Below are 27,854 nucleotides of genomic sequence, written 5' to 3'. Positions count from 1 at the left end.
TGCTCTATGAGAGTGGTGAGAGAAGAACTGTGGCAGTAACTTCCGCCAGAGGTGAGAACCGATCAATCGATACCCTTACATTAGTAGTACAATGTCAGGCACTAATGAGCTTTGACCGCTGCAGTTCTGGTCCCTGGATATCTTGTCACTGCTGTAAGTAGAGATGACAGAGGAAATTACAGCTCAGTGCATTGGGCTCAGCTGCAAAAAAACTGGCTTGGCTTGCCCAACAGCTGTGAACTACATACCAGGGGCGACCATAGTTCACAGTTCATGTGGCTACAGCATAGGAGGAGATCTTGTGAGCAGGGCTGTGAAGTCCGTAAGCCAAACTTCCAACTCAGACTCCGACCCCCGATTTCCTCTTACAGTCTTCACTACTGAACAGGAACAAAGTGCAGCACAGATTCATCTTAACTAAAAGCGGAGATCCTTAGATCAGGAACAGAACAGGCATTTATAGGACATTTCATAACTTTCCCAAATTCTTATGAAAACATTTACAGCACATCCTGTATTGTACTACTGTACCCAATTATATATTTTAGGAGTCAAAGTCGTTCCATTTTATGCCAACTCCACAGAACTGCTTGTGAGTGCTGTTTCCTAGGGTCTGGGGCTGGTATGTAACTAATGTTCTGGACACTTATACACCAGCAGATAAAAATGGCAGCGCGCTGTATCTGGTGAAAAAAAATGAGAAAAAAAAAAAAATACAGAACATTTTATATGGTTTGAAAAATAAATTTTCATACAATTAAAAAAATAAAATTTTATGAAATGTTACTAATAACAGTTACCAGTAACATTGTTTAGAAACCAAAATGTCCTCTACTGTCAAAGCAAGAAAAAAAGTGTCTAACATTTCATTTTACAAGTCAAATTACAATCTATTCATTGCAGATGTGGATATTGTGTGGCCTCATTTAGACAATCTATTTTTTTTCCATAAGTGAAAGAAACTGTCAGTTTTCCACTGGAATTTTGGATCAGATCTAATCTGTATATTCATTTTTAACTTCAGATTTTAACCAGTTTCTCTCTTATGGAAGATTTAAAAAAACTGATAAATTTCCCAAGTTTCTACTAGCAAACAGTTACTGAAAATAGTCAGCACACAGATGGCTTGCGTGCCGTAAAGAGATTTGTACGCAGTCATTAACTTACACTGATGAGTTTAATTTGTGACTAATCAAAATTGGACGTTTCCGTTTCTTGTTTGACTTTTGCCAAACACGATCAGCAAAACAAACAACAATGAACATATAAACTGCTCCCGTAATGAAAATGGGTATGAACACTTACATGAACATCCAGGGTGAATTTTGTTAAATGCTTTAATATACCAGGTTATCCTAAGTATGTCTGTATAGCAGCCTGAGCTTCTATTCTGACTCTGAGCTCCAAATTCCCTACACAGGTACATTTAGATGCCTGCAACCAATGTATAAACAGTTTGTAGCAAGCTCCCACTTATGACATCCAAAACGTGACCGTGTGGGTTTTACGCTGCGTACTTATGCAGCATCAAACACCACAGTGGCCAGATGTTACAGAAATCCCATGTCCACTATGCGTGCATAGTCGCCTGCGGATCACCTGCAGAGATGGACATGCGGTGCATCTTTCTAGACCGCAGAATGTCAATTTCTCTTGTGGAGAGAATGAGGTGAATCCACACGGTTCAGTGAACACATGTGGATTTACATGGGTTCAATAAAGAGCGGCGCTTTGGACGCAGCAGACATACGCTACGTCCAAAGCGCTGCTACTACCTGATCGTGGAAATGTACCTTAAGAGAAGACTTGGCAAGGAAGTTTGAACACACTGAATTAGATGGACATAACTTAAAAAAGTGAATCTGGCAGCAGGATTTTGCGATTTAATCTGGCGACAGAAGGAGATAAAGATAAAAGAGTTGAAAACACGGGTATTACATACCTGCTAATGTGTTTTTTCATGAGACATGACGGCACCACAAGAGAGGGGATCTGCCCTTCAAGGACAGGAAACCTTCAAGATCAGGAAACCTTCAAGATAAAAGGGGCGGCTCCTCTCTCCACATCAGTTGTTTTACCGAGTACGAGAGGAACTCCGCCGATTAGTGTACACATAAATAATACATCCTATACGGTTCTATTCACCGACACCCGAGGGAGTGTACAATACAAATAATTCTAATAATGCACCCAACTAATGACGTGATCAAAAGGGTGGGAATATAAAGGTGCCGTCATGTCTCATGAAAAAACACATTACCAGGTATGTAATACCCGTGTTTTTCCATCATACATGACGGCACCACGAGAGAGTTACAGAGATTTGTATTCTCTTTAGGGAGGGATCACTGCTTGTAACACTCTTCTCCCAAATGTGAGATCTGAGGTGGCAGATAGGTCTAGCCTATAATGTTTAAAGGGAACCTGTCACCACGTTTTTGGAAGATGGGATAAAAATAGCGTTAAATAGGGGCAGAGGTGGGCGTTACATTAGTGTGTTTGTTATGCGTTTATTACCCACCTAAGTTGCCGAAATACCTTTGCAAAGTCTCCGTTTTCGCCTGTCAATCAGGCTGGTCTGGTCAAAAGGGCGTGTTGTCTTCCCCCAGATTTTGCGTAGTTTTCCATTGGTGGCGTAGTGGTGTGTGCATGCCCAAGGTCCCGAATCCTCTGCCAGGGGATTTAAAAGAGCGCGCTGTTCGTTATTTCATTGGTGATCGGTGGGCGCGGCCATCTTCCTTTGGCCGCGCGTGCGCAGAAGCGGCGCTCTGCTGGCCGCGGCTTCAGGAAAATGGCCGCGGGATGCCGCGCGTGCGCAGATGGATATCGCGGCGGCCATTTTCCTGAAGCCGCGGCCAGCAGAGCGCCGCTTCTGCGCACGCGCGGCCAAAGGAAGATGGCCGCGCCCACCGATCACCAATGAAATAACGAACAGCGCGCTCTTAAATCCCCTGGCAGAGGATTCGGGACCTTGGGCATGCGCACACCACTACGCCACCAACGGAAAACTACGCAAAATCTGGGGGAAGACAACACGCCCTTTTGACCAGACCAGCCTGATTGACAGGCGAAAACAACTACTTTGGTAACGTATTTCGGCAGCATAGGTGGGGAATCGGGGTACACAAACTACACTATTGTAATGCTCAGCTCAGGCCCTATTTAACAGTATTTTTATCTCATACCGAAAAAACGGGGTGACAGGTTCCCTTTAAAAAATGTAGACGGAGAGGACCAAGTGGCCGCCTTACAGATTTGGTCGATGGTAACATCTACTCTCTCCACCCACAACGTCGCCATGGCCCTCGTGGAGTAGGCTTTCAGACCCTGTGGAACAACCCTGCCTGCACTACTATACGCTAGAATAATGGCCTCTCTCACCCATCTAGCGATAGTTTGTTTTGAGGCTTTAAGGCCCTTCCTTGACCCCTGGAATGAAACAAATAAAGCCCTTTATTACCTCCAGGATTTTGTCATCTCTAAATACTGTAGGATACATCTCCTGACATCTAGGCAATGGAGTCTCTCCTCTTTCTGGTTTCTTGTATCCTGAGCCCTATGGAATCTCGATACCACTTTGGGGAGATATGCCGGATCTAATTTTAATACAACTCTATCGTCCATAATTTGTGTAGGGGGGGGGGGGGGTCAGCTGACAATGCATGTAAATCCCCAACCCTACGGGCCGATGTAAGTGCCACTAACAAAGCTGTTTTTGATGTTAGCACTTTATCTGATGTTGTATTTAACGGCTCAAAGGGGCTTTCTGTCAAAGCTGTCAATTCTAAATTTAGATCCCATGGTGGAGGAGTAGGGGATGGAACAGAGTCAGCTCTACTACAGGCTCAGATAAACCTCACCACCCACCTATTGCTTGCCAGGTCACAGTTAAATAGGGCTGCTAAAGCTGAAATGTGTACTTTGAGGGTACTAACAGCTAATCCTAGATCTAAGCCCTTTTGCAAGAACTCCAGTATTGCCACTATCGGGACCTCCCCTTCCCGTATTGGCCCTGAGCTGGACAGGAATTTCTTCCATATTCTCCCATAGATCTTGGTCGTTACTGGTTTTCTGCTACTAAGCAAGGTGGATATTAAACCAGCGGAGAATCCTTCTTTCTCTAATAACGACCGTTCAAAAGCCAGGCTGTCAAATGTAGCCCGGAATTCTGCGGCTGGTTGACGGGACCCTGTGTTAGAAGGTCCTGGTCTTCCGCGACTACCCACGGGTCCATCACTGACATCACTCTCAGCCAGTAAAACCATGGTCTTTTCAGCCAGAAGGGAGCTTTTCCAATTACCCTGGCCTTGTCCTCCCTGATCTTCTTCAGAACTGCTGGGATTAGACATATCGGTGGGAAGGCATACAAGAGTCCTGACGTCCATTCTATGCTGAAGGCGTCTTACTGCCAACGGTCTGTCTGTTGGGTTCAGAGAGCAGAACTTCTGAACTTTGTTGGCTTTTGAGGCAAAGAGGTCTACACTGGGTTTTCCCCACATGTGTATTATCCGATGAAAAATTGACTTTTTTAGGGACCATTCCCCTTGCCTTAAGTGGTTCCTGCTTAAAAAGTCTGCCTTTATATTGTCCACACCTTGAATATGCAGGGCCGATAATGAGAGGAAATGCCTTTCGGTCAGAGTCATGAGTCTTTTGGTTATGTGCATCAATGACCGAGAACGGGTGTCCCCCTGGTGGTTTACATATGCGACCACTGTTCTGTTGTCCGATAGGACTCTCACATGATGCCCTGTTAAGTGTGGAAGTAACTTCCTCAGTGCTTTCTCGATTGCTAGGAGTTCCCACTCGTTTGAGGATAGATTTCTTTCCTCTTGAGCCCAGGGGTCTTGGACCCATAGTGTGTCTGAGTGAGCTCCCCACCCCCATGGACTGGCGTCCGTTGTGATTACTTTGGAGGCTGTGTATGTCCAGGGAACTCCTCTCGGAGATGACTATCTGTAACCACCATCTGAGTGATTGAGTACAGAGAGTGGGAGCATGAGCTTCTGCTCTAGCTGCCCCTGAAGTTCCAGGTCGATCTGCAGCACACACCATTGCAGTTCTCTTGCATGGAACTGGGCCCATTTTACTGCTGGTATGCAGGAGGTTAGGGACCCTAACACCGACATGGCTCGTCTTAAAGTCATCTCTGGTTTTTTTTTTTTTAAAGTTGTCACAATCATTTGTTTGATTTTTTCCTCTGGGAGGCGACACTCCTGTGCCACCGAATCTACCGTTATCCCTAGGAAATTCTGGTCCATCGCCGGCTCCAGTTTGGATTTCTAGAGGTTCAGTTGCCATCCTAGTGTCTGTAGTGTAGTGTCTCTAGTGTCACTATTCAGACCTGCTCCTGACAGTGAGAGAAGTTTTCCCCACTCTCAGAAAGTCGTCTAAGTAGGGTATTATCAGAGTATCTTTCTCTCTGAGATGTGCTGTGACCTCTGCAATCAGTTTTGTAAATACCCATGGGGCTGTAGCTATCCCAAAGGGCAGAGCCCTGTACTGAAAGTGACGCAACTGGGACCCCATCTGAACTGCCACTCTGAGAAACTGACGATCTTGTCTGATTGGGACGTGGTAAGCGTCTTTTAGGTCTAGGACTGACATGTAACACTGAGGATATAGAAGTTTTACTGCTGATTTTATGGTTTCCATTTTGAACGATGGAATTATTAGATATTTGTTGAGGCCCTTTAAATTTATTATTGTCTTCCAAGAATTGTCTGGTTTTTTTAATGAGAAAAAGGGGGAGTAAAACCCCTTCATCCTTTCCTCTATTGGAACGTCTTCCAAGACGTGTTTGTCTAGGAGTGATATTATTTCTCATTCCAGACTGACTTGTTTCTCTTGGGAGGATTGTACCGGGGTCTGCATGTATCTTCTTGGAGGCCAATGGTGGAATTTTAGTTTTAGGCCTGATCCTATAATGTCGGATCCATACGCTGGAGGAGATCCTCTCCCAGGCTGGGAGGAAGTGAGAGAGCCTCCCTCCCACCTGAGAAGGACCGTCACTGGGAGGGTTTCTTGGTGTCCCTGGGGGACATACCGAAATAGCAGCTTTTTCCTCCCCTTCCGGTGCACGCTTCTTAATCCACCATTCACCTGGTTGATCCTGCCTCTGCCCGAACACTGCCGTCGGGTCCGGTGCGTGCTCCTTCAGCGCTTTACTTCCAGGCGCGCACCCGGCCTTTATTTCTGGTGCGCGCCGAAGTTTTCAGCCCTCCTGCCCCTCTGCCTGCAACAAAACGTTCCGAGTGCTGCTGCCGGGTATTGTGCGCACGCGCGTACCGTACCATTTCCTGAAACATGGCGCCGGCTGGGCAGGAAGCTCGCAGTGCCCGGGAATGTCCATGCCGCGGCCTGGAACTCAGGGAGGCAGCGTAGCACTCACCCCCAGTGTCTTCTCCACAGTGCTGCCAGACATCGCTCCATACCCCTCTGCTGCCTCAGGTACCGACCAGGGAGGAGGGGAAGGGGGGAGACCTGCTTTCAATGCTCAACAGGGAGGGCCCCAAACCTCCGAGGAGACTTACCCAGCCCGGGCACCGATGTGCCTTACGGGCTGCATGGCCACCCTTGGTCAACGGGGGGGGGGCAACTTGACAGTGACCCCCGTGGACAGCAGGATATTATGGCAACAGGGGGGAAATGCTACATGTGGCCCCCGAGGCTTAATTCTTTACCCGGGCATTGCCTCATGGGTTGTGGCCATGCTTCGCTCAGGGGGGGCATGGATATACATGGCCCCCGAGGTGACTACCGGTACCTGGTGATGGAAGCAGCAGACCAGTGTCTGCCCAAATCCTTCCGACCCAGAAGACTTCTGAAGACAGAAGAGGATGCCTATCTTGAGGGTTCTCCGTTAAGGAAAGGAAACCAATTGATGTGGAGAGAGGAGCCGCCCCTTTTATCTTGAAGGTTTCCTGTCCTTGAAGGGCGGATCCCCTCTCTCGTGGTGCCATCATGTATGATGGAAAAAATATGCTATTTATTACCCTGTGTGGTGGGGTTTACTTATAGTGAAGTTTTTATCACTTGTGATTAGCATTACTGGACTACACTACTCCAACTCCGCCCCCTTCTGTGATAAGCAGCTAACTGTCTACAGACTATGTACATAGAGAGCCTGGTGTACTCCAAATATAGAGGAGTAAAATAGGAAAAAAAAATTATGTGAAAATGGGGAAAAAAAGTTGTCTTCTAATTAGTAAAATACAGTACGTTTCTGGGGGTCACTATGATTACATGACCTAATTGAAAAAAGTATACCATCAACTTTCAGATAGAAAAGAACACCTACATATAGAAATGCTGACTGATTTATAAATAAAACAGGGGATTAGTGAAATTACAGTTTATAAAAAAATTAAAATAAAAATGGGGGAAAATCAAAAAAGAAAAACAAATTCTAAAAGTGCCTCTCTTTAGTCAGTTTGGCTGGGATCCAAAGGTAACAAATGGTATGTGCACATGGTACACTTAGGCCTCCTTCAGACGTCCGTGTTGCAAGTGTGTATTAACATTTTTTTTCACAGATAAAACACAAACCTATTATAAATCTATGATGCTACTCATGTTTGTTTTTTCCACAGATTGCGAGTCTGTGCAAAACTTTCTTATTTCTCGGCAGCAAGGATAAAACTGGGGAACCGAAATCTTTGGGTCCGTGAAAAACACATGCAGCACACGGATGGCATTTTTTCACGTGTGCTTAATACTGCATTATTTACTCAGTGGAAAACACAAACTGCATCAAAGAAATGCTGTAGATTTCATTGTGAAAAAGTGCCGATTTGCAAATAGTTCAATTTGAAGAAATAAATGCCACGTGCTGCAGATTTCAAGTCTGCAGCAACAGTCAATTTACATTGCGTATTTTCCTTTCCTTAATATTTAATAAAAACATATCCACGATGATGCTACTGTAAAACACAGCAGTTTTCCTCTGCCAATGATCTGCCATGACAGCCAGAGGCCTAACAATGGCATCAATGTCTGCCTTAACCCTAAGCCTATCAGAATCCACCAGAGGTGGGATCTCAAACAGGACAGTGCATTATCTAACCTATGTAGCACAATGTATCAATGTAGCACTTTCAAAGCTGCATGATTTACAGCTGATAGACCGTTTGATTACATGTGGGGATTCCCTAGAAACCAGGCAACCCACACATGTGCTCAGGCTGGCTAGCAGCCGTAAATCATGCAGCTGTGTCAACAGAAACTAAATCTCCGAGCAGTTACAAATACTCGAGAGACCACCCGAGCGTGCTCGGGAAAACCCGAGCAACGAGTACACTCGCTCATCACTAGTGGCCATGTATGCAGAGTCTGCAACGGCACTGCATTCGGGGGGCTACCGTTCGTTTGAGGATCTGGACTGTCAAGTGGCCTGGTGAGCAAGGCATTGTCCGAGATGGACAGAGTTTGGCAGGGAGAGAGAGAACTGACAAGGAGTCAGCGGGTGGAGCAGGAGCTCCCATAAGGTACCTCCACAGACTGTTGGTGCTTATTGTGCTCCATGAACTAATGAACTGTGTGGCATGCGGTCACCCATGGTAACTGGACAAAATAAGTTCCAGCATGTTTAGTGCCTGCGAGTTAAAGCTGTTCACTATGAAGTGCTGTGGAGTATGTGTTAAGCCTGTGATATATAACATGGCCTCAAGTGGTTTATAACGTGTAAATAAACCAAATAGACTGTTTTGATGTGAAAAACTGTGCCTGTCTACGTTTATCCCATTGCCATCGAGTGTCCCCCAACACATGCAGTAAGCGCTATCTTACACTAGAGAATGGTCTGGAGACCATGTGGGCAATGCCTTTATGAGTGAACGTCATATAGGCCAACTACGAGGATTATACAGTAGTGTAGGGTGACACTATATGGTAGCCAGACCTCTCTAGCCTCCATACTACTTACAGCAATAGCGCTGCATTACATTTATTTGGTAATGGAACGAGTGGTACGGCCATTTCTTCACAGAGTCCCAGGAGCAGTTTTTCCATACTACAACACCAGTCCATATGTTGCTTGCACTATGTGAGCAGCCTGCACGGCCTAAACGTGCCACCATTGCCTGCAGTGTCTTCAGACTAGTCTCTCATCATGCCCACCTGGGACATCATTGGTCAACAATTGCCCGCAGAGATTCCAGCAGCGGATACTGATGTGCCCAAGTGCATTCAGGGTGGCAAAATATTGCTCGGAAAACCATTACTAACCTCATTGACAGCATGCCAAGACAAGTAAGTGCATGTACTTCTGCAAATGGTGCTAGTATCAGATACTGAATAAAGCAAGATGTTTTGTAAATTTTGTTTCATTTTTTTTTTTTTTTTTATCATTTACATATCATTAACATCTCTATCAATTATGTAATTTCCAGAGTTCCGGTACTTTTCAGCTTTCTTTCTAAAAATCAACGCATTGCTGACGAGTTGTGTGAACATGCCTTGAGGAATTGTGCGTAAACATTAAGATTTTACTTATTTTTTTAGTTTATATACAGGAACCAAGTTGGTATAGTGAATTATCTACAAGAAGTCCTGAAAAGGCTGCTTTAGCTGTGCTTCACAAAGCACAGTTCATCACTTCTTCTCTGTCAATTTCCAGCAATTTAGCACTTTCTGGCTGATTTATGAGAACTGTCCAATATCTTGAGAAAAACAACATTTCTTAATTTTTGCAGTTGTCGGTCATTCTGCAGTCTGGTAACATGACAATTACTTGCTTCTTAACACTTCCATACCTAAATGTCCATCTTCAAATATATAGCATAGTTATTAAAAGCTTGTAGAATAAGACAGATGTTCTAGTATGGCCAAAAAAACAAAACAAATACATTCCTGTTGTACACACATTCCGTCCCAAAAAGCTGCATCAAAGATACCATCAGTGTGTTTCCAACATAAGTAAATGGGTTTTTTCATAGCCCTGTTAACATGCACCATAAAGATTGAGGATTTCAATCAGTAGTGTAGTAAAGCATGCTACTTATTCTCATGGACTCCACATGAATGGGGCTAATCTTCAAGGGGATCCATGGCACATCCAGCAGCATTTTCTACGATGTCTGTTGCAGATCCTCTTGTTAATATGTTGGATTGGCCATACAGTATATTATTCACACATACCGTATATACTCGAGTATAAGCCGACCCGAGTATAAGCCGACCCCCCTAATTTTGCCACAAAAAACTGGGAAAACTTATTGACTCGAGTATAAGCCTAGGGTGGAAAATACAGCAGCTACCGGTGAATTTCAAAAATAAAAATAGATGCTCCATACCGTTCATTATGGCCCCATAGATGCTCCATATAAAGCTGTGCCACATATAATGCTCTGCACCGTTCATTATGGCCCCATAGATGCTCCATATAAAGCTGTGCCACATATAATGCTCTGCACCGTTCATTATGGCCCCATAGATGCTCCACATAAAGCTGTGCCACATATAATGCTCTGCACTGTTCATTATGGCCCCATAGATGCTCCATATAAAGCTGTGCCACATATAATGCTCGGCACCGTTCATTATGGCCCCATAGATGCTCCGCCATGTACAATGCTCTGCACCGTTCATTGTTGCCCCATAGATGTGCCATAGAAAGCTGTGCCCCATATACAATGCTCTGCACCGTTCATTGTTGCCCCATAGGTGTGCCATAGAAAGCTGTACCCCATATACAATGCTCTGCACCGTTCATTGTTGCCCCATAGGTGTGCCATAGAAAGCTGTGCCCCATATACAATGCTCTGCACCATTCATTGTTGCCCCATAGATGTGCCATAGAAAGCTGTGCCCCATATACACTGTGTTCCAAATTATTATGCAAATAATATTTCCTCATATTTTCTCTAAATTACCTATCTGAATTGCAGTCATTGTTATTTTCCAGTCATCTACTATTCTAGTATAATTGCAATGTTTTGGAACAAACTACCTATAAAAGCAGTATCTTTTTAAAAAAAATAAACACTCAAAATGCATGTTCCAAATTATTATGCACAGCAGAGTTTTCAACCTTTTTTATTTTATTTTGAACAAAAAAATAGTCAATTGTGAAGTTATAAGCATTATCAGCTTATTACAAAATGAAATCAAACAGTTTTCAAGTGAAAACTTTATTCTAGGTGATGTTACATTTGCACATAGGACCCCTTGTTCGAAAGAAGCTTCTGAACTCTCTCGTCCATTGAATTTGTCAGTTTTTGGATGGTTTCTGCTGCAATTGTTTTGCATGTGGACAGAATACCCTTCCAGAGCTGTTGCTTAGATGTGAACTGCCTCCCGCCATCATAGACACTCCTTTTGATGATGCTCCAGAGGTTCTCAATGGGGTTGAGGCCAGGGGAAGATGGTGGCCACACCATACGTTTGTCCTCTTTTATGCCCATAGCAGCCAGAGATGCAGATGTGTTTTTTGCAGCATGAGACGGTGCATTATCATGCATGAAAATGATCTTGCTGCGGAAAGCACGGTTCTTCCTCTTGAACCATGGCAGGAAGTGTTGTTTTAGAAACTCCACATAGATTATGGAGTTCATCTTTACCCTTCAGGGATCATAAAGGGGCCGACAATCTCTCTCCCCATGACTCCAGCCCAAAACATTACTCCACCTCCTCCTTGTTGGCGCCTTAGCCGTGTTTTCATGGGGTGTCCATCAACCAGCCATCCTCCACTCCATCCATCTGGACCATCGAGCGTTGCACGGCACTCATCGGTGAACAAAACAGTTTGGAAGTCAGTCTTCATGTATCGTTTGGCCCACTGGAGCTGTTTCTGCTTGTGTGCAGTGGATAGAGGTGGTCGACAGGATGGCTTACGCACCTCTGAAGGACCCTGCATCTTGTTGTTCTGGGGACGTTGGAGGCACCAGCAGCTTCAAAAACTTGTCTGCTGCTATGACCAGGCATTTTTGCAGCTGCTCTTTTAACCTTACGCAATTGCCTGTTGGAAAGGGTCCTCAATTTTTCCTTATCAGCACGCACACGTGTGTGCTGGGAATCAGCTACATACTTCTTGATTGTGCGATGATCACGATGAAGTGTCTTGGCAATGTTGATTGTAGTCATGCCTTGACCTAAATACTCCACAATTTGTTGCTTCTCAGCAGCCGACACATCCTTTTTCTTTCCCATTTTGGCCAAAAATGTAGGCTGCTTAATAATGTGGAACAGCCTTCTTAAGTAGTCTTGCCTTTATTTGGACACATCTGCCAAACTAATTTGCACAGGTATCTGCAATTGCTTTCAGTGATATAAAGACACACATCACCATCAATGAGTTTAAATGACAAACAAAAAAATTCTAACCTTATCACTCCTAAACTTTGTGCATAATAATTTGGAACACAGTGTACAATGCTCTGCACCGTTCATTATTGCCCCATAGATGTGCCATAGAAAGCTGTGCCCCATATACAATGCTCTGCACCGTTCATTGTTGCCCCATAGATGTGCCATAGAAAGCTGTGCCCCATATAGAATGCTCTGCACCGTTCATTGTTGCCCCATAGATGTGCCATAGAAAGCTGTGCCCCATATACAATGCTCTGCACCGTTCATTATTGCCCCATAGATGTGCCATAGAAAGCTGTGCCCCATCTATAATGCTGCTGCTGCAATAATAAAAAAAAAATGACATACTCACCTCTCTTGCTTGCAGCTCCTCAGCATCCCGTCTCGGCGTCTCTCTGCACTGACTGTTCAGGCAGAGGGCGGCGCACAGATTAGTACGCCATCGCGCCCTCTGACCTGAACAGTCAGAGCAAGAGGACGGGAAGACAGAGCGGCGCCCGGCGGGTGGAACGGGGACAGGTAACTATGTAATACTCACCTGCTCCCGGCGTCCCTGGCTCCTTATCCCGGACAGCTGGTCTCCGGGTGCCGCAGCCTCTTCCTCTGTCAGCGGTCACCGTTACAGTCATTAGAGAAATGAATATGCGGCTCCGCCCCTATGGGAGTGGAGTCCATATTCATAACTTTAATGAGCGGTCCCACGTGACCGCTGAACAGGGGAAGAGCTGCGGCACCGAAGACCGTGGGACGGGCAGGGGGAGCGCCAGGACTAGGTGAGTATGCGACACGCTCTCTCCCGCTCACCCGCCGACCCCACCGCCAATCATGACTCGAGTATACGCCAAGAGGGGCACTTTCAGCCCAAAAATTTGGGCTGAAAATCTCAGCTCATACTCGAGTATATACGGTACAAGTAAATAATGGACACAGAGGACAAATTATCGAGAAAGCCTTAGAATGGAATCTGTCAGTAGGATTAAAAATGTGGATCTCTCTGGAATAAAACATGGCATTGTAGATCTCAAGTGTTATAGAGAAAAATTGTAAAGTCAATAAAACACTTTGGAAAGGGAACATGTCACACGCACATTTAAAATATATATTGATATTATGTGTAGAATATCATAACAAGTTTATAACGTAGAGTGGTGAAAATTAAAACACATTTTTTCCACAAAAAACTCCTTTTAGCCCCAATTTTTTTAATTTTTAACAAATATAGCAACAGAAAATTGACCCCAAAAATTGTTGGAGGAATTGAGTGGAGGAAGACCACTGTTTGGGCGCATGGCAGGGTTCGGAAGGGAAGGAGTAAGGTTTGACTTTTTGAACAAAAATTGTCTGGAATCGAGAGCGGCCGCCATGTCATGATTGGAGAGCCCACCATCCATTTTGAAAACTAGACCCCTCAAGGAACTACTCTAGATGTGTGGTGAGCATCTTGAACCACCACGTGCTTTACAGAAGTTAATAACAGAGCTAAGAAGAAGAAACAAAAAATCAATAAAAAAAATAAATAAATAAATCACATTTCTCCTGCAAAATTTTTCTAGAAGCCCCAATTTTTTTTTTCCTCAAGGGTATCAGGAGAAAATGGACCCCAAAATTTGTTGTGCAATTTCTCATGAGTGTACCAATACCCCATGTGTGGGTAAAAACTACTTTTGAGGCACAACACAAAGCTCAGAAAGGAAGAATCACCATACTCAGAGTTCAGATTTTATTGGAATGGTTTCAGGGTGCCATGTCACATTGGCAGAGTCCCTTAGGTGCCAGAACAGCAGAAACCCCCCCATAAGAGACCCCATTTTACAAACTACACCTCTCAATGATTTCATCTGAGGGTTAAGTGACCATATTGACTCCACAGGTGTGTCACAGAAACATGTACTACTGGGCGGTGAAGAAAGAATAATTACATTTCTTCCACTAAAATGTTGTTTTGGCCCCAAGTTTTTAATTTTTATAAGGGCTAATAGAAGAAATTGCACAACAAACTGAGGTCCATTATTTCCTGAGTGCGCCAACACACTGCATGTAATTGGGAACTACTTTCAAGGCACAGTGCAAAGCTCTGCCATATTATTGTGCAAATTTTACGGTTATGGTTTGAAGGTGCCATGACCCACTAGGAGAGCTCCTGAGGTGCCAGAACATAAGAACTCATCATAAGTGACCCCATTTTACAAAATACACCTCTTGATTAATTAATCTAGGGGTGCAGTGATCATACTGACACCACAGGTGTGTCATAGAATTTTATACCATTGGACAGTAAAGAAAAAATAAATTACATTTTTACCACAAAAAATTTTGTTTTAGCCCCAGCTTTTACATTTTCGTACAAGAAGTGGGTAAAAATGGCACCAGAATGTCTCCCACAATTTCTGCTGAATGTAGAAATACCCCATATGTGGCTGTACTGTACTGCTTAGCCATACGGAGAGACTAGGAAGGAGCGGACCACTATTTGCCTCCTGGAACGCAGATTTTCCTAGAATAGTTTGCGGACTCCGTATACAGAGCCCCCAAGTGCTAGAGAGCAGAATCTCCTCCTCAAGTGACTCCATTTTGGAAATTATACCCCTGCCAAACATGTGAACGCTAAAGGTGGTTTATGCACACTGAGCTCAGGAGGGAGGTGGGCATTTGGATTCGGGAGCGCAGGATTTGCTGAATTTCTTTTGGGGGTGGGGTTGTCAAGGAGCCATTTTGCTTTTCCAGAACCTTTGTGCTACCAGTAACGTGGAAGCCCCTTCTATTTCTGTTAACAGATGAAGAACCTGAGTGTGGACTTGCTTTTCTTGTGGATTGAGTGGAAGCTTTTATTGGGAACATTTGGGATCACATTTATCCGTCGCTCTATGCTGAGCATTTACATATAAATCTCCCAGTGACCTGACAGACTAAACCCCCGAGGGATCCAATCACTGTAATAAGACAGCAAAGTTACAATGGACTCTGTCTGGCCTCTGTTCAGCGTTGTCTTATACATGATTTTTCTTGGCAAGAAGGCTTTTCCTTAAGTCTCAGTAGACGTGGAAAGCCTATACCAGAATACCACAAAATGACGGTGTAAATGCAGTTAGGGAGGTTTTAAGAAGCACGGAAAAACACCGATTTTATTGATTTTGTATGTGGAGGACTAGACTATTTTGAAACATAATGCATTCCAATTTATGGATATGTGGGTACATCCAAAGTGTGGGTGCTGCGATGGGGACCCTGGTAGCTTGTACCTTCGCGAATTTATTTTTGGCCGTATTTGAAAAAGTACATTAACCCCTTCACCCCCAAGGGTGGTTTCCACGTTAATGACCGGGCCAATTTTTACAATTCTGACCACTGTCCCTTTATGAGGTTATAACTCTGGAACGCTTCAACGGATCTTGGCGATTCTGACATTGTTTTCTCGTGACATATTGTACTTCATGTTAGTCGTAAAATTTCTTCGATATAACTTGCGTTTATTTGTGAAAAAAACGAATATTTGGCGAAAATTTTGAAAATTTCGCAATTTTCCAACTTTGAATTTTTATGCCCTTAAATCACAGACATATGTCACACAAAATACTTAATAAATAACATTTCCCACATGTCTACTTTACATCAGCACAATTTTGGAACCAAAATTTTTTTTTGTGACGGAGTTATAAGGGTTAAAAGTTGACCAGCAATTTCTCATTTTTACAACACCATTTTTTTTTAGGGACCACATCTCATTTGAAGTCATTTTGACGGGTCTATATGATAGAAAATACCCAAGTGTGACACCATTCTAAAAACTGCACCCCTCAAGGTACTCAAAACCACTTTCAAGAAGTTTATTAACCCTTCAGGTGTTTCACAGGAATTTTTGGAATGTTTAAATAAAAATGAACATTTAACTTTTTTTCACACAAAATTTATTTCAGCTCCAATTTGTTTTATTTTACCAAGGGTAACAGGAGAAAATAGACCCCAAAAGTTGTTGTACAATTTGTCCTGAGTACGCTGATACCCCATATGTGGGGGTAAACCACAGTTTGGGCGCATGGCAGAGCTTGGAAGCAAAGGAGCGCCATTTGACTTTTCAATGCAAAATTGACTGGAATTGAGATGGGACGCCATGTTGCATTTGGAGAGCCCCTGATGTGCCTAAACATTGAAACCCCTAACAAGTGACACCATTTTGGAAAGTAGACCCCCTAAGGAACTTATCTAGATGTGTGGTGAGCACTTTGACCCAACAAGTGCTTTACAGAAGTTTATAATGCAGAGCCGTAAAAATAAAAAATCATATTTTTTCACAAAAATGATCTTTTCACCCCCAATTTTTTATTTTCCCAAGGGTGAGAGAAGAATTTGGACCCCAAAAATTGTTGTGCAATTTGTCCTGAGTACGCTGATACCCCATATGTGGGTGTAAACCATTGTTTGGGCGCAGGGCAGAGCTCGGAAGGGAAGGAGCGCCATTTGACTTTTCAATGCAAAATTGACTGGAATTGAGATGGGACGCCATGTTGCATTTCGAGAGCCCTTGATGTGCCTAAACATTGAAACCCCTAACAAGTGACACCATTTTGGAAAGTAGACCCCCTAAGGAACTTATCTAGATGTGTGGTGAGCACTTTGACCCAACAAGTGCTTTACAGAAGTTTATAATGCAGAGCCGTAAAAATAAAAAATCATATTTTTTCACAAAAAATGATCTTTTCACCCCCAATTTTTTATTTTCCCAAGGGTAAGAGAAGAAATTGGACCCCAAAAATTGTTGTGCAATTTGTCCTGAGTACACTGATACCCCATATGTGGGTGTAAACCATTGTTTGGGCGCAGGGCAGAGCTCAGAAGGGAAGGAGCGCCATTTGACTTTTCAATGCAAAATTGACTGGAATTGAGATGGGACGCCATGTTGCGTTTGGAGAGCCCCTAATGTGCCTAAACATTGAAACCCCCCACGAATGACACCATTTTGGAAAGTAGACCCCCTAAGGAACTTATCTAGATGTGTGGTGAGCACTTTGACCCAACAAGTGCTTCACAGAAGTTTATAATGCAGAGCCGTAAAAATAAAAAATCATATTTTTTCACAAAAATGATCTTTTCACCCCCATTTTTTTATTTCCCCAAGGGTAAGAGAAGAAATTAGACCACAAAAGTTGTTGTGCAATTTGTCCTGAGTACGACGATACCCCATATGTGGGTGTAAACCATTGTTTGGGCGCATAGCAGAGCTCAGAAGGGAAGAAGCGCTATTTTACTTTTCAATGCAAAATTGACTGGAATTAAGATGGGATGCCATGTTGCGTTTGGAGAGCCCCTGATGTGCCTAAACATTAAACCCCCCCACAAGTGACACCATTTTGGAAAGTAGACCCCCTAAGGAACTTATCTAGATGTGTTTTGAGAGCTTTGAACCCCCAAGTGTTTCACTACAGTTTATAACGCAGAGCCGTGAAAATAAATTTTTTTTTTTTTTTCACAAAAATGATTTTTTAGCCCCCAGTTTTGTATTTCCACAAGGGTATCAGGATAAATTAGACCCCAAAAGTTGTTGTCCAATTTGTCTGGAGTACGCTGATACCCCATTTGTGGGGGGGGACCACTGTTTGGGCGCATGACAGAGCTCGGAAGGGAAGGAGCGCCATTTGGAATGCAGACTTAAATGGATTGGTCTGCAGGCGTCACGTTGCATTTGCAGAGCCCCTGATGTACCCAAATAGTACAAACCCCCCACAAGTGACCCCATATTGGAAACTAGACCTCCCAAGGAACTTATCTAGATGTGTTGTGAGAACTTTGAACCCCCAAGTGTTTCACTACAGTTTACAACGCAGAGCCGTGAAAATAAAACATTTTTTTTTTCCCACAAAAATGATTTTTAGCCCCCCAAATTTTTATTTTCCCAAGGATAACAAGAGAACTTGGACCCCAGAAGTTGTTGTTCAATTTGTCCCTAGTACGCTGATACCCCATATGTTGGGGTAAACCCCTTTTTGGACGCACGGGAGAGCTCGGAAGGGAAGGAGCACCGTTTTACTTTTTCAACGCAGAATTGGCTGGAATTGAGATTGGACGCCATGTCGCGTTTGGAGAGCCCCTGATGTGCCTGAACAGTGGAAACTCCCCAATTCTACCTGAAACCCTACCCCTAACCTCACCCCTAACCGTTTACTGAACATTTTCTGACAGTCATAAGTGCCACGTATATAAGTGCCACGTATTTAAGTGCCACGTATTTCAGTGCCACGTATTTCAGTGCCACGTATTTCAGTGCCACGTATTTAAGTGCCACGTATTTAAGTGCCACGTATTTAAGTGCCACGTATTTAAGTGCCACGTATTTAAGTGCCACGTATTTAAGTGCCACGTATTTAAGTGCCACGTATTTCAGTGCCACGTATTTAAGTGCCACGTATTTAAGTGCCACGTATTTAAGTGCCACGTATTTAAGTGCCACGTATTTAAGTGCCACGTATTTAAGTGCCACGTATTTCAGTGCCACGTATTTAAGTGCCACGTATTTCAGTGCCACGATATTTCAGTGCCACGTATTTCAGTGCCACGTATTTCAGGCACTGAAAAATACGTGGCACGTAAATACGTGGCACGTAAATACGTGGCACGTAAATACGTGGCACGTAAATACGTGGCACTGAAATACGTGGCACTGAAATACGTGGCACTGAAATACGTGGCACTGAAATACGTGGCACTTAAATACGTGGCACTTAAATACGTGGCACTTAAATACGTGGCACTTAAATACGTGGCACTTAAATACGTGGCCTCTGAAATATCGTGGCACTTATATACGTATATAAACGTATATTTCAGTGCCACGTATTTCAGTGCCACGTATTTCAGGTTAGGGGTAGGGTTAGGGGTAGGGTTAGGGTTTTTTGTTTTTTTCTTGTTTTCTTGTGTTTTTCTATAAAAACGCATGCGTTTTACCGCGTTTACATGCATTTTTTCACACGTGGTTTTTTAAAAAAACGCATGCAGATAAAAACGCAAGTGTGAAACCAGACTAAAAGACGCTTTTTATAGCAAAAAAGTTTTTGCGTCTCCACATTTTGAGACCTAGAATTTTTCCACATTTTGGTCCACAGAGTCATGTGAGGTCTTGTTTTTTGCGGGACGAGTTGACGTTTTTATTGGTAACATTTTCGGACACGTGACCATTTTTTATCACTTTTTATTCCGATTTTTGTGAGGCAGAATAACCAAAAACCAGCTATTCATGAATTTCTTTTGGGAGAGGCGTTTATACCGTTCTGCGCTTGGTAAAATTGATAAAGCAGTTTTATTCGTCGGGTCAGTACGATTACAGCGATACCTCATTTATATCATTTTTTTATGTTTTGACGCTTTTATACGATAAAAACTATTTTATAGAAAAAATAATTATTTTGGCATCGCTTTATTCTGAGGACTATAACTTTTTTATTTTTTTGCTGATGATGCTGTATGGCGGCTCGTTTTTTGCGGGACAAGATGACGTTTTCAGCGGTACCATGGATATTTATATCCGTCTTTTTGATCGCGTGTTATTCCACTTTTTGTTCGGCGGTATGGTAATAAAGCGTTGTTTTTTGCCTCGTTTTTTTTTTTTTTTTCTTACGGCGTTTACTGAAGGGGTTAACTAGTGGGGCAGTTTTATAGGTTGGGTCGGTACGGACGCGGCGATACTAAATATGTGTACTTTTATTGTTTTTGTTTGGTTTTTTTAGATAAAGAAATGTATTTATGGGAATAATATTTTTTTTTTTATTATTATTTATTTAGGAATTTTTTTTTTTTTTTTTTACACATGTGGGAATTTTTTTTTTTACTTTTTTACTTTGTCCCAGGGGGGGACATTACAGATCGCTGATCTCACAGTGTGCACAGCACTCTGTGAGATCTCCGATCTCACTTACAGCCGTGCAGGCTGCAGCTTTCATCTGCAGCCTGCTCCGACCCGGAAGTGCTCCCTGCAGGACCCGGATACAGCCCCTCGGCCATTTTGGATCCGGGGCCTGCAGGGAGAAGACGTTCGGTACGAGGTGAGTACATCACCTTGTACCGATCGTCTCAGGGAAGCCCGCAGGGAGCCCCCTCCCTGCGCGATGCTTCCCTGCACCGCCGGCACATCGCGATCATGTTTGATCGCGGTGTGCCGGGGGTTAATGTGCCGGGGGCGGTCCGTGACCGCTCCTGGCACATAGTGCCGGATGTCAGCTGCGATATGCAGCCGACACCCGGCCGCGATCGGCCGCGCTCCCCCCGTGAGCGCGGCCGATCGCGTATGACGTACTATCCCGTCGGCGGTCATGGGGGCCCACCCCACCTCGACGGGATAGTACGTCAGATGTCGGGAAGGGGTTAACTCCCTGAGAAACAGCTACTTGAAATACATCAAGTTGTACATCAGATACGTGGACGACGTCTTCATGGTGTGGGATGGTTCTCAGGATGCATTTCAGTGTTTTGTGGAGCACCTGAATCTATCCAACACCATGAATATGAAGTTCACATCAAAATTTGGGGGCTCATCATTGGAATTCTTAGATGTCAAATTATGGGTAGAACAGGGAGTCCTCAATACAGAGGTATATCGTAAGCCATCCTCTACTAATTCATTGTTAAATTTTGATAGTGCCCATTCTTTTTATACAAAACAATCTCTGCCATATAGTCAATTTTGGAGGTTAAAGAGAATTAACAGCAATCCGAGCGGATTTAGAAAGCAATCCTCTGAGTTATACAAGAGATGTGTTTTGTTTTAAATATGGCCCCATGTATGGGCATATTTGATTGGTAATAAAAAAAGAACTGGCACATCTTAGAACGGGATGCTGAGCTACCGGATATAGTGATGAGGGGTCCTTTAATTACCTGCAGACGTAGTACCAGCTTAAGAGATATCTTGGTGCATAAACGCATGAGAAGTGAACGAAAAGATTGGATAAGGGCAGGTATCCCAAAGGGGAATTTTAGATGCGGGCATTGCTCCTTCGGTTCTTTTCACATTACAGGGCGCACGATCTGTTTCACATCACACACAAGATTTTATCTCCTGTAGAATGAATAATGTTGTGTATGTTGTGTTTTGCCCCTGTAAATTTTTCTATATCGGAAAAACAATTCAGCCGTTATTAGATTCCAGAAACATTAAATCAATTCACACGGGCAAAGATGTCCCGCAGTTAATCAAGCACATGAGAGAACATCATGGAGGGAGCGCAGAAGCATTGCATTTTGAGGGGTTAGAAAGTTGTGTTTCCTTCTCAGGGAGGCGACCTTCATAGGCTTCTTCTCAGAAGAGAAGCCAGGTGGATTAAGCGCACACATGCATACAGGCTAAAGGCTTTAATGATGGAATTGATATGTCTGTTTTTCTGTGATTATTCTATGATGTGACTTAGTTTGCTGTTAAGGTATGCATTGTGTTTTGTACATTTTTTATAATTGTATGTATATCAAGGTTTTATGTTGTTTCTCTACTCAAGTAGGTGGGTGAGTGTTGTTCATCCTTATTGAATGAATGTCGGAGGGACTTCACCTGTTAAAGGTATATGGACCTAGTTACCGTATTTTTCGGACTATAAGACGCACTTTTTCCCCAAAAAAAATTGTGAGGAAAATGGGGGGTGCTTCTTATAGTTCGAATGCAGGCTTACCCGGTTGGTTGTGGCCGTGGTGTGGCGACGGCAGAGGTGCGGGGATGATGAGGCGTGGTGAGCAGCATGGCGTGAGCAGAGTCCCTTCCACAGGTGAGGTGACGCTGCGGCCCGGTATCCAAGGCGAGTAGCAGAGCCGGGTGAATCACGGCTTTCTCTTTGGCGGCGGCCATCTTCCTGAGGCCGCGCGTGCGCAGATCGAGTTCTCTGCTTCCCGGGGCTTCAGGAAAATGGCCGTGGGAGGCCGCGCGTGCGCAGACAGATCGCGGCGGCTATTTTCCTGAAGCAGAGTTCGCAGATTGAGATATCGACTTCAGGAAAATAGCCGCCGCGATATCCATCGGCGCACGCGCGGCTTCCTACGTCCATTTTCCTGAAGCTCCGGGAAGCAGAGCACACAATCTGCGCGCGGCCTCAGCCACCGAGAAACCGGTGATTAACCTGGCTCTGCTGCTCGCCTTGGATACCGGGTCGCGGCGTCACCTCACCTGAGATGACCGCACCTCTGCCGCCTCCACACCACTGCCGCAACTACCCCCCATGGACGCCAGGCCGTGGCGTCGCCCACCTGAGCAGGAAGGGACCCTTATCAGGTGCACGCCGTTCCACCCACCGCACCTCAGAGTCACCTCACCTCTGCCACCACCATGCCTGTGACCCTGCTCTGCCACTGCCAGCCCTCAGGTAAGATACCTTAAATTGGGACAATAAGACGGACCCCCATCTTATAAAAAAAAATATCTTTTTTTCTGCAATTTTCACCCCAAATTTGGGGTGCGTCTTATGGTCTGGTGCGTCTTATAGTCCGAAAAATACTGTACTTCCTTTCACCTCCGGGACCCATAGAAGCACAATCGCGCAAAATGGCCGTCATAATTGCATTCCACATGTGACTCCCCTGCTGAGGAGGTTTTAAACTGTTTAAATAAAAATCAGCTTTTACAGTGAGCTCCATCTTTATCTTCTTCCTTGTATGGAGTTTTGGCATTGTATTTCTTCTGGATTGGCACCCGAGAGCCTGGTCGTATATGCCGACAGAGGTTCTAGCCCCGCAGTTGGGCATTTTTGGTTCAGGTCTTGCAGCAGTGTGTATTGCTTTTTTCCTATTTGTAGAGTCATGCTAGGGCTTGTTTGCAGGACGAGTTGACGTTTTTATTGGTATCATTTTCGGTCACATGACATTTTTGATCGCTTTCTAGTCTGATTTTTGTGGAGGCAGAGTGAACAAAAACAAGCAATTAAGGAATTGTGAGCATGGTCTTAGAAGCTTTCCATAGCTTGGTGATACGGAGGTTGTCATGACCACCCCCTGGGTAACCATGGAAACACTCGGAGCCCGCGATGACGTCGCGGGGGCACCCATCAGAAGGCAGAGGGAGCTCCCATCCCTCTGCCTCCGTCCTGAACGTTGCAATTGCAGTATTTAGGGGAACAGCAGCCAGGGGCGGTGCCGACACTACTCCTGGCTGTTCATGCAGGAGCTCAGCCACTGGCAGTGCTGAGCTCCTGCACTAATCGGACAGGAGGTGCTGATATTTCAGCATCTCCTGCTGTGATCAGTCAGTCAGACTGACTCACAGCGATCTGGTTGAGGGGATCGACAAAATTGGTCCCTGCACCTCTTCCCGTGCCTCTCAGCCGTCAGTGACAGCTGTCGGCAAGGAACTGCCTATCGTTTAAATGCATAATGGACATAGCCCATCCTGGTGCTGGAACTGACACTGGGCCATGATAGGTGATATCCGTCATTGGACGTTAAGGGATTAAGCTATTTTGACAGGGGAAGTTGCAGCCAGCCAGATGTTCACCATGACTAGCTGCAATGTAGTCACATGACAGACCATTTATCATGCATCTACAAATGTAGCCCTAGCCTAAACTTTGAGATTAGTGAACTTTTAGAGATTAGATGTAATCTGTCAGCAGAATTTTTCACCACAAGCTACCGGTATTTATATGTGCATGTAACTCTTTCAAAGACAAGTCCAGCAATACCTTTACATGGATAGTCTATTCCTCCATTATTGAGAAATCAGAGTTTGACATTATATGCAAATGAGGCTGTACATGTGAAGCCTCTGTCACTTCAGCTCTATTCCCACTCAGCGCCGATTGGAGAAAAGAGCTTAAGTGACAGACGCTTCAGATCTACAAATTGTTCTTCAACCTCTTATGCATATCAATTCAAATGCAGACTTCCTGGTAATGGAGGAACGGACTGGCCATGTAAAGGCATTGCTGGGCTTTTCTCTGAAAGAGCAACATGCACATATAAATAGGTTGTGGTGGGCAATCCTGCTAGCAAATTCCCTGCAAAATGTATTACAGAACTTGAATAATTAAGATAGATTTACCTTTTATTTTGTCCTACCAAATACGACAGCAGGAATATTTTTACAGTTACAATCTGTAAAATCTTGCTTTCGGCACCTATCAAACATGGCCGCCAGTTCCCTATTATCTAAAGCAGATAATCATTGCACACAAAGGTGACTGCCAATCTTTGGTGCACCGTTGCAGACTACCCACATTTAATTGCTTAGATGTCAACAATGCAGCTTTTCAAACCAACCCCATCAATCGTATGGGCGCTTGGGAGCCGAAATCAATTGCTTTCCTGACAGTAATTGAAAGCAAGCTATTTAAAATCGAGTTATGTTGATAGCAAGAAGGATACCCGCGCCATACATTACAGAAAAAAAAAGCCTGAACACCTGTTCTCAAAGTGAGGAGTCATTTCCTTCAGCATAAATGGAGCATTCACAGTATCAGATCCACAACGCCAATAACATTATTAGAAGTAACATCGGCATGTTGCCAAATTCTCCAGGAGCAGATGAGTTGTGGAAAGTTTAAGGTTTTGCCTGACATAATATAGGGCACACTGACTGGCACTTTAGTGTCAAGAGGTTCTGTACAGTGTATAAAAGTTTATGTCAATGATACACAACACTGCTTCTTTCATAAAGGGACCAGCATTCATTTGGTTACTTTTTTTTTTTTTTTTTTTTTAACCCCTTCAACACGAGATTTTCTTTTTAGTTTTTTTTTTCCTCCCCTCCTTCCAAGAGCCAGAACTTATTTATTTTTCTGGCCACAGCCATATGCGGGGTTTTTTTTTTTTTTGCAGGACGAGTTGCACTTTTGAATGAAACCGCTAATTTTACCATCTGATGCACTGGAAAATGAGGGAGAAAATTCCAACTGCACTGAGATTGAAGAGAGAAAAAAAAAAAGTGCAGTTGCACTTAATTTTGAGCCTTGAGGTGACATTTATATGGACACCATTTTGAAGTAAATACGATATTTGATAGTCGCTTATTGCAATGTTGAGGCGGCCAAAAAAAAAAAAAAAAGTAATTTGTCATTTTGATTTTTTATTCTTACACGGTTTTTAACTATTGCATTTGTAAAAGTCCGATCTGTCAAAATATAAAATAAATTCAGAGGTACTAAACATGTATTTTATTTTTTTAATGGTTTTATTTTTAATGGGGCAAAAGAATAATGATTTGAACTTAAGTTCTTAAAAATATGAAAAAACCTCAATCTGCCGTGAACGCCAGCCATGGATGTGTGAGAAGTCATTCAAGTGCTTAGATCCTTTTAGAACTAGCTGTGCAGTCACCTTTCAGCTGCCCAGTGTATCTATCTATAAAATATGCTCCGGTAAAGAAGTTTTTCTAGCCTGCCACCTTAAGCACTGTAGGTGGCAGCACAATTGCTGTTATTTATCACATCTAATAGCAGTAAGAAGCACATGAACCACCAACATCTAGTATCCAACACAATCAAATGCAGAGTGCTACTAGACAGTCTGCTGGAAAAAATACATTTGTCTTCTCCCTCAGGCCAGGCAGCGTATCATGAATGCTTTCTAATATGCTTCCGATATCCTAGGTGACAAACTGCTCAGGATGGGGGGGGGGGGTTCTGATCATTCGTTGAATCCTTAAGAACTGATGCTGCATAGCACAAGCCACACAAATAGACAAAACAAGGTCTAATTAAGGAAGAAAACACAAAGCAATGAACCCAAGGGTCTCAATTGGCGATTGCAGGTGTGGGAACTGGAAGTGCAATATGTCAAATATAAAATCACACTGAAATCAACAAAATATAAATATATATATATATATATATATATATATATATATATATATATATATACACACACACACACATATACATACATATATACACACACACATATACATACATACACACACACATATATATATATATATATATATATATATATATATATATATATATATATATATATATATATATATATATATATATATATATATACATATACACACACACATACATTATATATATATTTTTTTTATTATTTATTTATTTTTTTTAAAGCAGTCACTGAAACTCTGTATAAATGTACATTTGAAATAAATGAAAAGTTGCAGCTGATAACTGTCATCCACTGTCAACTCAAAATTATTTAACTAAAAAGGTTCTTTTACTGCAGTAGTGGATAAAGTCCCAAAAAAATGCAACAAAAGGCTAACAAGTTAACAACATATTCAAGGAATATCAAATAAAATCATGAATACAGTATAAAAGAATAAAACAGCTTGGAGCAGTAACAGGACAGGACAGATATACAGAATGAATATACTATTCAGGAGGCCAGAAGAGAACACAAGACTAAAGATACTACAATAAGCTGGTATAGACAGGCATTTCTTACCAGTAAGGACAGCTTTTGCTGAGGGATCAGCCAGGTCCAAGGCTGATTTGCCATCAGTGTTCCGGATGCTAGGATCAGCGCCGTGCTGCAGCAATACTGTACAAGGAAAGCAGAAACAACGTCGGATCTCAGGGAAACACAGGTTACTCATAGCAGAGACTTGCCTCAGCATACTGTGACAATGAATATTCATTTCCCTTCCTTTCCTTTGTCTTTTTATTAGCGAACCACGGCTGTTACAGACTCAGATGTGCAGATAAACAACAAGTTGACTAGTCAAGGTATGTGAGCACCACGTGATTCTGCATCACAACCAGAAATCGGGCTATCCAGTGATAGAGTTCTCTCATCCCTCCCAGTTTGGAGAAGCAGAAAGCACACTGGCTCCTGCTGACAAGCAAGCTGCATCTGATGGTGCTGCATCTGATGGTGCTGCATCCGACACGACTCATTGCTGGCAGTCATATCGCCTGGCTCTGCCTCACAACTAGCTCCCTCAAACACTGTAGTATGTCCTTCTAAAACAAAGCTTATCAAAGGGCTGCAAACCGAGAAAGACAAGGCACAGAAATCAAAAACACATATTTTACTTCCAGAACATTGGATGGAACAGGGTACATACAATTCTTGTGCCTTTCTCGGTAAAGATCTCTATTAGAAGCAAATATTATATCCATCATTGTTTGGGTAAGCTAACCCAAGAATGTAAGTAAACTGGAGGCGACTGCCTTCGAGGAATGGGCTTGGATTCCTCAGGAGCGGTATCTGGCTATGCATCTGGATTACAGCAGATTACAACAGCCAAAGGGGTCTCTACTAAAAAGGCTCAATAGTGCACAAACAGTACATGCAAAATTGCAGGTATCACAGCAGATAGTAGTGCATGGGCTTATGAAATTCAATAATGCAACAGCCGTACCTAGTCACAGTTCAATATATCAAGCGCATCCATATGCAAAGGAGAGGATATTCCACCTAAGGTTTTGTACTATTATTTTAAATTGCCAGTGCATGAGGAAAATTCAACAAAAAATGACAATATAAAATAAGCTCAATAGTCCATGTGGCCCATATGCCAGTGTCTTGTGTGTCATCCCAATGTGATTTCATTTACAATTGGTCTTTGTGACACTTTACTGTGATATCGATCACTTAAACTCTTTGATCTAACATTGCCTGTAGCATGT

General features: G+C 43.3%; 1 protein-coding gene across 2 annotated transcripts in view; it reads right to left on the bottom strand.

The window, feature by feature from the left end:
- TNKS (tankyrase) overlaps positions 1-27,854 on the bottom strand; it is a 316,862-nt gene that overhangs the window by 193,102 nt on the left and 95,906 nt on the right. For both annotated transcript variants that reach the window (XM_077273969.1, XM_077273977.1), the window contains exon 3: positions 26,668-26,763. In XM_077273969.1, the coding sequence (XP_077130084.1) occupies positions 26,668-26,763 (96 nt within the window). The remainder of the gene's footprint in view (positions 1-26,667; positions 26,764-27,854) is intronic.

Source organism: Ranitomeya variabilis, chromosome 1, assembly GCF_051348905.1.
Source record: "Ranitomeya variabilis isolate aRanVar5 chromosome 1, aRanVar5.hap1, whole genome shotgun sequence".
Taxonomy (NCBI): domain Eukaryota; kingdom Metazoa; phylum Chordata; class Amphibia; order Anura; family Dendrobatidae; genus Ranitomeya; species Ranitomeya variabilis.
The sequence above is the reverse complement of the archived record's forward strand: the minus strand, read 5'-3'. Positions and strand labels throughout refer to the sequence as shown.